Here is a 9,652-nt window from a genome sequence, read left to right on the forward strand (position 1 = left end):
TCTGTCTCTGTCTCTGTCTGTCTCTGTGTCTCTTCAGTGGTCCAGTGTTGTCGTTGGCGATGACGTCCAGCGGTGAGCAGTGTTTCAGTGGAGGCATCGACTCGACCATCCAGTGGTGGAACATCCCGAGCTCCAACGTCGACCCCTACGATACCTACGGTGACACACACACACTCAAACACACACACACACACACACACACACACACACACACACACACACACACACTCTCACACACACACGCTCTCTCACACACACACGCTGAAGTTTGTCCTCTTTGTCCGTCCAGAGCAGCAGGTCACTAACTGTCCCCTCCTCTCTCCACCCTCTAATCTAATCAGATCCCAGCGTCCTGGCGGGGTCGTGGTTGGGACACACGGACGCGGTGTGGGGATTGGCTTACAGCGGCATCAAGAACCGCCTCCTGTCCTGCTCCGCCGACGGCACGGTCAAACTGTGGAACCCGACGGAGAAGAACCCCTGCATCAGCACTTTCAACACAAACAAGGGTGAGGACACAAGACGGAGGACGGAGGGCGTCCCCCGCAGGACATAGATCGGGGATAATCAACTCTCTTTGTTTTTGGGGCCACTGTTGCAAAACGACAGGGGCCCAGGGGCCAGTCACAGCATCCCCAAACATGTGTCTGGATTTTGGGACGTTTCTAGAATTTTAGGACAGGAGTTTAGGACTTTTCTGGGAACTTTGGACATGTCTACAATTTTTGCATGTCTCTAATATTTTAGGACATCAGTGTCTCAGCTGTGTCCTCTGTGGGGGATCCTCCTCTGGCTCTATGCTGATGCTGTTTTATGTCTCTGACACCTTCTGGAGACTAAAAGGACAAAAACTGTTCACAGAGTCAATAACTTTATTTTTATTTTACATTAGAAAATGTTTGGGGCCACCAGGGGCCCTATCAGGGGCCAGGTTTGGCCCGCGAGCCGTAACTTGAGTATCAGTGGAGTAGAGCATCCTCTGGTGGACACCATGGTAACAGCAGCTGATGGAGGTGTGTGTGTGTGTGTGTGTGTTTTTACAGAACATGGCGTCCCCACGTCGGTGGACTTTAACGGCTGTGACCCCGCCCACATGGTGGCGTCCTTTAACACCGGAGATGTGGTGGTGTACGACCTGGAGACCTCCCAGAATGCACTGGTGCTGAAGGGGCAGGGAGATGGCAGTAAGACACACACACACACACACACACAGAGTCATGTGTATAAAATAATTGTATACAAAAATAATTGTCTTCTTTGTCTGTCCTCTCTCTGCTCCTCGTCCCTGTCTTTTCTTCTTCTCCTGTTTTAATGTCCCCGTCTGTCAGGCGTCCCAGGGTCCAATCACATCAATAAGGTGGTCAGTCATCCCACGCTGCCCGTCACCATCAGCGCCCACGAAGACAGACACATCAAATTCTACGATAACAAGTCAGGTCAGTCTGTCTCCACCTGTCTCTGTCTCTGTCTGTCTCTTTCTCTGTCTGTCTCCACCTGTCTCTGTGTGTCCCTACATGTCTGTGTCTTCTGTGGACATAAACAAAGAGTGAAAATGTGTGTGCAGGTAAAGTGATCCACGCCATGGTGGCTCACCTGGATGCCGTCACCAGTCTGGCTGTGGACCCCAACGGGATCTACCTGATGTCTGGAAGTAAGAGACTTTCACCTACTTTTACTTTCATATATTTTTATATATATATATATATATATATATATATTCATTGCGGCAGCAACGTGAGCCACCATGGCTCAAATGAATATGAAAACCTTTCATCACGTGAAAATGTAAAATCAATAAAGTCGATAAATAAATACAAAGTCGAATTTTTAGGAAACAAATGAAATCTCATTCAGCTCGTGTTTTTATTTTGAAAAAATCTGATTTGTATATATTTCCATCCTCAGGTCATGACTGCTCCCTGCGTCTGTGGAACCTCGACAGTAAAACGTGCGTTCAGGAGATCACGGCTCACCGTAAGAAGAGCGAGGAGGCCATCTACGATGTGGCCTTCCACCCCTCCAAGGCCTACATCGCCTCGGCAGGAGCCGACGCCCTCGCCCGGGTCTACGTTTAGACGAGGGGAGGAGGAGGAGGAGGAGGAGGAGGAGGAGGGACGACTGCGGGGCGAGAGACACAAACAGACAGAGAGCGGGAGGGAGCCCCCCCCCCCCGCAGAGCCACCATGACACTACATGACCCCGCCCCCCCTCCCATCGTGTTAACACTAGTCTGACCTCTGACCCCCACACAGCAGGAGGCGACCTTAAAGGAAAAATCCCCAAAAATCATCTTGTTGTTTCACGTTGTAACGAGATCAGACCAAGAAAAGTTTGTTCTGTAGCCGCTGGTCACTTGAACGCAGCGTTAGCTCACAGAACGTTAGCCGCTGGTCACGTGAACGCAGCGTTAGCTCACAGAACGTTAGCCGCTGGTCACTTGAGCGCAGTGTCAGGTGAGCGACGCTCTTTGTCGTGTTAGTTGTTGGAAACGTTCTCCGCTGAGCAGAAATCGTCTCGCTGTATCCGGAGATTTGGTGCTTCTGTCGCTGCTGTTCGTCGTTTAAACGCCACTCTAAAGCGCGTTAACGATGTTGGAAATTTGTGCTTTTGTCCGTAGCTGCTGTCAGATTTCACTTCCGCACGCCGATCAAACTACAGAAAACAAATATGAGGTTCCACCGAGGAACAAAAGAACCCAAAAACTCTTTGAGGAAATGGTATAAAGACGCAGCCTGAGCGGAAACTGAAAGGGTTAAAGGACTGAAAGGGTTAAAGGACTGCGAGGCGCGTCGTCACTCGGCGAACAGCAGAAGATCTGAGGGGGATTTTTCCTTTAAAGCGTCTCCGGCTGCAGCAGAGAAGAAGAGAATCCAGCAAGGAACGCGGCGTCTGAAGTTTTAACCCCTCGAGCTTTTGTTGTATTTAAGTTTTAGATTTTAAAATCTGCAGTTCCATATTTTTTACAGTGTTTTTAAGAGGATTCATAGAAAAAAGAAGTTAAAAAAACCTGGACATCACGTCGGTTTTGTTTTTTAATACTAACGATGAACGAGCTCATCGGGTTAAAAATGAGACTCAGCTGATTGGTCGGTACACCTCAGCCCCTGGCGGGCCAATCAGAGCCCTGCGTTTAAACCACCGAGCGAAGGATTCCTGCGTGGGCGTTGCTGTAGTTACGTATGGACGTTTTCTGTTTGTGTAAAATAAATCTAGTTTTTATAATCGTTTTTATAAACGTGGAAGCGTCTCGTTAACGGCACCGAGGAGGATTCTGGGTCCTCACTCCGTCCAGTCCTGCCATCGTCCTCCGTCTCCGTGGAGACGTCATGTCCTCCGTCTTCACAGAGACATCACTTCATGTAGAAAGTAAAGGAGAGAGGACTACGGAGGCCCATTTCTGCCAATGTGATGGCCAAAAGAACAAAAAAAAATCCTGTTGTTTATTATAGAGAAACTTTGTCAAATTAATGACTTCATATCTCAAAAAATAATTTGGTGTTGCAACATATGATTATCTCCAAAAAATAACTTGCCAAAATAAGTACCTACTATATCAACATAATGATGCAGTTTTGCAAAACATGACTTAAAATATCAAAATTGTTAACAAAAAAAGACCCAATATTTCAAAAAAAGACTAAGCTCTTAGAAGTGATGGCTACCAAAATAACAACTTAGTATGTACAAATAATGACTCAAAATAAAAACTTGATGACTCAGTATCTAAAAAATGAGTTAGTATCTAAAAAAACCCCAGATTTTCTAAGTACTCAAAAATAATGACTTACAGAAATGATGACTTAGTACCTCGAAAAAATATTATAAGAAAATGACTTATAGTTACACAAGAAAATGACAGTTCACAGTATCACAACAATATTTATTATAATCTCAGAATAATGTGATTTTTGCTAAATGACAACATATTTCAAAAATTATGACTTCTAATAATAATATCTTATTTTGGAAAAAATGTCTACATGTTGTAATTTTTTTTTAAAATGACTTCGTATCACAAAACCAAACTTTGGAGAAAATACTTTCACAAAATGACGACATATTGCAAAACTAATGACTCGGTATCTCAAGATAATAAACTTTTTTGAGATACTAACTCTTAATTTTTACGAAAAAAAAACTCATTATCTTTCAACACTGTCCTTGTTTTGATTGTCATTATTTTGCAATCTTAATTCATGTTACTACACTAAGTAATGTTTTTATTTTACTTTTGTTGTGACACTTTTTTTGAGGTATTTGGATATTTTTTTAAAACTTATTTTGAGAATGTTTTTAATTTTCATGACTTGAAGCTTGTTTTTTTACCATCACATTGGCAGAAATGGGCTTCCGTACATGGAGGAGAGACGAGGAGCTGCTGAGGAGCGTTGAGACTCGGCCGAGGACGAGGAGGAACAAACGAGCTCGTTCTGTTTTTATTTATATTCAATAATTCATCACAACAAAAGTAGTTTTTAACACCCCGCCAACTTTTGGTAATCGGCTTTACAAAGTGGTACCTGAACGCAGCACAGGTCTCAGTGTAAACAGCTCCTCCTGCTGCTCCTCCTCCTGCTGCTCCTCCTCCTCATATCACTGTGTGAGTTTTCTCTTCACGTCGACTACGTTTTGACTTTTCTTCATCACGGCTTCTTCAAGCAGGAATTTAAGTTATTTATATCTTTTTTTTTTCCTTACGAGGAAGAAAGAAGCGGTTTGAGCGCCAGTAGAAACCGTCCAATCAGACGCCCCCTGGGGCAGGTTTAAAAACAAAAACGCTGCCACCTGATTGGCTGAACATCCTGAGCCGCTCCGACTCGGCGAGTTTTCTTCCATGGTTGCGGTTTGTTTTAATTTAATTCTTTTTTTTTAAACTGAAGGGATTTGAGCGTCTCACAAACAAAATCTTTATTTTTCTTTTCACCCACGCTACGACTTACTGTGTAACTAAAGACTCTTTTTTTGTTTGTGTAATGCATGATTAATACAATAAAAAGTATTTTTTCTAGTCTTCCAAAAAAATGGAAAAAAAAGTTCTGATCAGTTTGCGAGTTTTGATGAGTTTTGTAAGTTTTTTTTTTTGATTTACAAACTATGAAACAGCAGATTTTAAAGATTGTACCACATAGCAGAATACAACTGTTAAAATGTATATAAAATGTCTATAATAACTATTAAATGGTGTACCTGTACAGACGCTGCCGCTCAGCTCGTCATTCTGCATCCGTGCGCACGCCCCGCTGCATTAAGAGCCTCAGGAAGTGGACCACCAAAATAAAAGCTGAGGCAATGTTGGAAACTTCAGAAAAAAAAAGAAAATCCAAAGCAGATCATAAAGTTCAACATAATGTCACAACAAGCTGCTTTTACACGATGTGGCCAAAAGTATGTGGACAGCCCTGATCTCACAATGTGTTCTTTTGGTCCAACTGTTTTCTCGTGATTCTCGGCTCCAGTGAGGAGAAAATCTTGGTTCGATATTTGAGTCACGAGAGGATTCAGAGGAGTCCTGAGACATCGAGCCACAGAGGACAGAATTGAAACGCTTCTGCTTTTTGTCTGTAAAATACTAAACAGCTGTACTTTGTTTAAGACCTGACAATTATTCATATTTTGTGACGTTTATGCTTGTAGGACGTATGTAAGATTTTCAAATGTTTCTTAGACTTTCTTATTTTCTCAACATTTCTAATATTTTTTTTTCAGGATTTTAGGATGTTTGTTGGATTTTATAATTTATTTAAGACCTGAGGATTATTCAGTTTTCCTCAAATGACACATCTAGAATTTTAGGATGTTTTTAGGATTTCAGGACATTTTTAAGATTTCAGAAGACTTTCAGGATTTTAGAACTTTTCAAGAATTTTAGGACATTTCTGTGATTTTAGGACATCAGTGTCTCAGCTGTGTCCTCTGTGTCCTCTGTGGGGGATCCTCCTCTGGCTCTGTGTTGATGCTGTTTTATGTCTCTGACACCTTATGGAGACTAAAAGGACAAAAACTATTCACAGAGTCAATCACTTTATTTTTATTGAGGATTAGAAAGTGTTTGGGGCCACCAGGGGCCCTATCAGGGGCCAGATGTGGCCCCCGGGCCGTAGGTTGAATATCAGTGAATGAAACGGTAAAAACAATAATAAAGGTTGTTACAGCTGTACTTGGTGGCGGCTCAGTGACAGGAAGTGACATCAGAGAGCAGAGACGTGAGGCCGGCGTTCGAAACATCAGCTGGTCATTTGGGGGCGGGGACCTTCAGATGTGGTCGAAAGCTGAGTGAGTAAACTTTAAACTTTTAAGATTGTAACGACAATAATCGTTATAAACAATAATCAGAACAAAACGGCAACATGTTTTTGGTGACCTTTGAACTTTGTGAAGGCGTGTTTGCAGACGCTCGGTTTGTTCTGGCCCCGCCCTCCCTGTCACAGAGAGTGCTGCACGGCGTAGACGGCCTCGATCACGGTGTGGCGCCTGTCGGTGAGCGGGGGGCCCGTGGTGGTCGGGGCCCCGTGCACTCTGAGCAGAGCGTCGGGCGACTGGAGGTCGTGGTCGCTGACCGTCAGGGCGTCCAGGCGGTGACGCAGCAGGAGCCTCAGCTGGCGGTTCTCTCGGCTCAGAGCGTCTCTCTGCGTCCTCAGCGCGTCCCGCCACAGTGCCGCCGCGTTGACGCTCCTCATCAGCTGCTGCAGCGCCGACGTCTCCTGCAGACACACAGGTCAGTGAAGGCAACACGAGAGGATTACAGATTACAGATTACAGATTACAACCAGCTGAAACCTCCTCAGTGTTTATCAAACAGATCAGCTGATTCAAACCCACGAAAACAATAAAGACGTTTCACGTTAAAGATGAACGTCTTTCACTTTAAACATTTTTTGGCGCTTCATGTTTTTTTCTGACAATTTTAGTGATTTTTTTTTTCTTTAAACATTTTTGGCATGTTTTCTGTTTTTTCCCAAAATGTTCGAACGTTTAAAACTGATTTTGACAACTTTGAGAGAAATAAATCAATTAAGGGCGTAAAAAACTCCTGATGTGTTCAGTCCAGAAAAACTGGGAGCAAAAAGAAAAGTGTCAGGTTTAAACTTTAGCTGAGTAACAAGGAAGACTTTATTTTTAAAGTCAACACAGATGTTGATCCAGGTGTTAAAGGGTTAAAGGTTAAACATTTGTTGGACGTGTTTGTCTCTGCACTCGAACACACCGGCCGTCCGTCCTCATCTGTCCCCTCCTACCTGCGCGGACTCGTCTGTCTCAGGTCCCTCTCTGTCCCGCCTCGCTCCGACGAGCTTCTCCATCTTCTGACACGTGTCGTGGACTCGGGAGACCTTCTGACCCTGGATCAGAGAGAACACGAGTGAGACTAGAGACGACTCGGACTCGGTCAAACAGGATGTGAGACCTGGTGTCACCTTGGCGAAGACCGCCTGCAGTTTGTTGGCGGTGGCGTCGCACTGGGCGGCGAGCTCAGTCAGCTGGTCCCTGGCTGCCGCTCGAGTCCGAGTCAGCTGGTCCCGGAGCTCACGAGTCCTCCGGGTCACCTGCAGGATGGCGGCAGTCAGGTCTCGAACCGCAGACTCGTTTTCTGTCCCGCTGGAGTCCAGCTTCGCCTTCAGATGGACAACTTCCTTCTGATAGAGGAGACGGACGCTGTGACTCATCTGATGAGACGTTTTCTGTTTAGAGACTCGTATCCAGCGTGTCATGACTCAAGACGTTCGGGACTTGAGGGACAGAGAACTCGTCCGTCTTTAATTTGTCTCATTGATTGTCTAAAGTTTTCTGTCTACTGATGAATCGGCTGGAAAAACATGACTTAAAAAACACGCCGTCGTCATTTCTTTAAATGTTTTTGTTTTTTGGGGCGTTTTTTTATTTAAAATTTTTTTAGCAATTTTTTTCTTTCAACAATTCTTTAGAAATTTTTGGCAATTTTTTAAAAAAGTAGTTTTGGTAATGAATGTTTTCTTTAATGTTTTAATTATTCATGGAAATTTTGGTGAATGTTTTTTCTTCTAAAATTGGCCGTGCAGACATGCAGGTTTAGAAATCCTGTTTCATTTTGGCCATTTTTTTCCCTTACATGTTTGGTGATACATATTTTCTTAAAAGGTTTATGGCCATTTCTCTTTATTTTTTATTATTATTATAATTCAATTTTCTACAATTTTTAATGATAGCATGCAGGTTTGGAAGGAGGACGGACGGTCATACTTCAGGGGGAGGTTAAAAAAAAGTCCTCTGATAAATACATAACGGTCCCTTATTTGATCCAAAGCTTTTGGCTCTTTTGACCTTTAAAATAATTAAATCTCAGATTGAACCTCCACAGATTTTACCTGCAGCTTCTTCTTCACTGCGTCCGTCCCGGCGGCGAGCTGTCCAGTTGGTCCGAGCTCCTCCGTCTCTGCGCCGCAGAGCCGCGCGGACGTCTCCTGCTCCGATGTGTCCTTGTTGTCCTGCGGCACGGCGTGTGTCTGTCCACAGAGGAGACAGGAGACAGTCAGTGCTCTGAAAGTTCGGTCAGCGCTTTTCTTCCTGCAGTCGACTCGCGCTCTTTTATTTTTGGTGATTCTTTTTTATGCTTTCTCCAAAACGTTTTGGTCACAGCACGTTTTCTACAAAATTTTTGGTGATTTTTTTTTTTCAGTTTCGTCAATTTGATTTGCGAAATCTTTAAATTTCTGGCGCCGGGTTTTGGGAGGCGCGTTGTCCTGAAACGGTTGAGGTTAACGGTGAGTCGGTACCTCTTTGTCGCGCTCTGCGACGTTTCCTCCGAACAGTTTGGGGATTTCCTCCAGCTCCGTTTGGTGCTGCTGCTGCACGGTCGTCGTCACGTGCTCCAGTTTCTCTCGCTGCTGCTGAGACAGACGAGATTCCCGCTCCCTAAAATACAACCCGAGACCATCTGGATCAAACCGCGGCCGAGAGCCAAAATCTCCTCCCCCACATCTGAGTCACGGCGCGGGAGCGCCGGAGAGCGAGCGGCCAGCGGGGGGCGCCGTGGCTCGTCACTGACCTGGTGGAGGTTAGCGAGGAGCTCAGGTGCCGCAGGGCGTCCTCCCACTGCCGCTGCACAAACTGCAGCTGTTTGTCCTGATGAGCCACCAGACGCTCCACCAGCTGCAGGTGAACACGCCGCACCTGAGCCGACTGAAGCTCCGCCTCCTGCAGGTCACACTCCAGACTCTGCAACACAGGAAGTGACATCATGAGCGCCGACGTTCAGGTGAATATGGTGATGAGTTAGTCAGGTTCATCTACTTTATTTTATGTTGAATGACTTTATTTTTTAGGGATTAAGGATTGTTTTTATTTCATAAGAATATTACCAGATTTTATGATTAAGGATTTTTCTTTTTTCATAAATATTTTAACATTTTAATTTCAATTTTTTGTTTTGAATTTGTAATTATTTTGCCTACTTTTATAATTAAGAATTTCTCTTTTTTTAGTAAAAGTTCTGCCTATTTTTATCATGAAGATTTTTATATTTTATTTCATAAGACTTTTACCTGTTTGTATAATTATGGATTTCTCTTATTTTGTAAGAATTTTGCCAAATGTCATCATTAAGGACTTTTCTTACAAGAAATTAGCCTAATTTCATAATTATTTCAGGACAGTTTTGCAGCCTGAGATGCGAGATTCC

At 44.0% G+C, this 9,652-nt stretch overlaps 3 protein-coding genes across 3 annotated transcripts in view; 2 read left to right on the forward strand and 1 right to left on the reverse strand.

Annotated features, from left to right (window-relative positions):
- The window catches only part of strn3 (striatin, calmodulin binding protein 3), a 6,678-nt gene extending 2,791 nt beyond the window's left edge, over positions 1 to 3,887 (forward strand). Inside the window, exons 4-9 of the mRNA XM_042500704.1 lie at positions 8 to 159; positions 342 to 509; positions 1,044 to 1,184; positions 1,329 to 1,436; positions 1,565 to 1,651; positions 1,906 to 3,887. Of these exons, the coding sequence (XP_042356638.1) occupies positions 8 to 159; positions 342 to 509; positions 1,044 to 1,184; positions 1,329 to 1,436; positions 1,565 to 1,651; positions 1,906 to 2,075 (826 nt within the window). The 3' untranslated portion in view covers positions 2,076 to 3,887. The remainder of the gene's footprint in view (positions 1 to 7; positions 160 to 341; positions 510 to 1,043; positions 1,185 to 1,328; positions 1,437 to 1,564; positions 1,652 to 1,905) is intronic.
- A 2,151-nt stretch (positions 3,888 to 6,038) lies between these two features.
- LOC121953540 lies at positions 6,039 to 9,210 on the reverse strand. Its single transcript, XM_042500707.1, has 6 exons — positions 9,020 to 9,210; positions 8,748 to 8,886; positions 8,340 to 8,477; positions 7,413 to 7,631; positions 7,236 to 7,337; positions 6,039 to 6,701 (listed from the first exon to the last, which is right to left on the reverse strand). Exons 1-6 carry the CDS (start codon positions 9,208 to 9,210, stop codon positions 6,423 to 6,425), a joined length of 1,068 nt encoding a protein of 355 aa, XP_042356641.1. The 3' UTR covers positions 6,039 to 6,422.
- Position 9,211: 1 nt separating this feature from the next.
- g2e3 (G2/M-phase specific E3 ubiquitin protein ligase) overlaps positions 9,212 to 9,652 on the forward strand; it is a 12,758-nt gene continuing 12,317 nt past the window's right edge. The window contains exon 1 of the mRNA XM_042500708.1: positions 9,212 to 9,229. Coding sequence (XP_042356642.1) covers positions 9,212 to 9,229 — 18 coding nt within the window. The remainder of the gene's footprint in view (positions 9,230 to 9,652) is intronic.

The sequence above is a fragment of the Plectropomus leopardus genome, chromosome 14, assembly GCF_008729295.1.
Source record: "Plectropomus leopardus isolate mb chromosome 14, YSFRI_Pleo_2.0, whole genome shotgun sequence".
NCBI classification, from domain to species: domain Eukaryota; kingdom Metazoa; phylum Chordata; class Actinopteri; order Perciformes; family Serranidae; genus Plectropomus; species Plectropomus leopardus.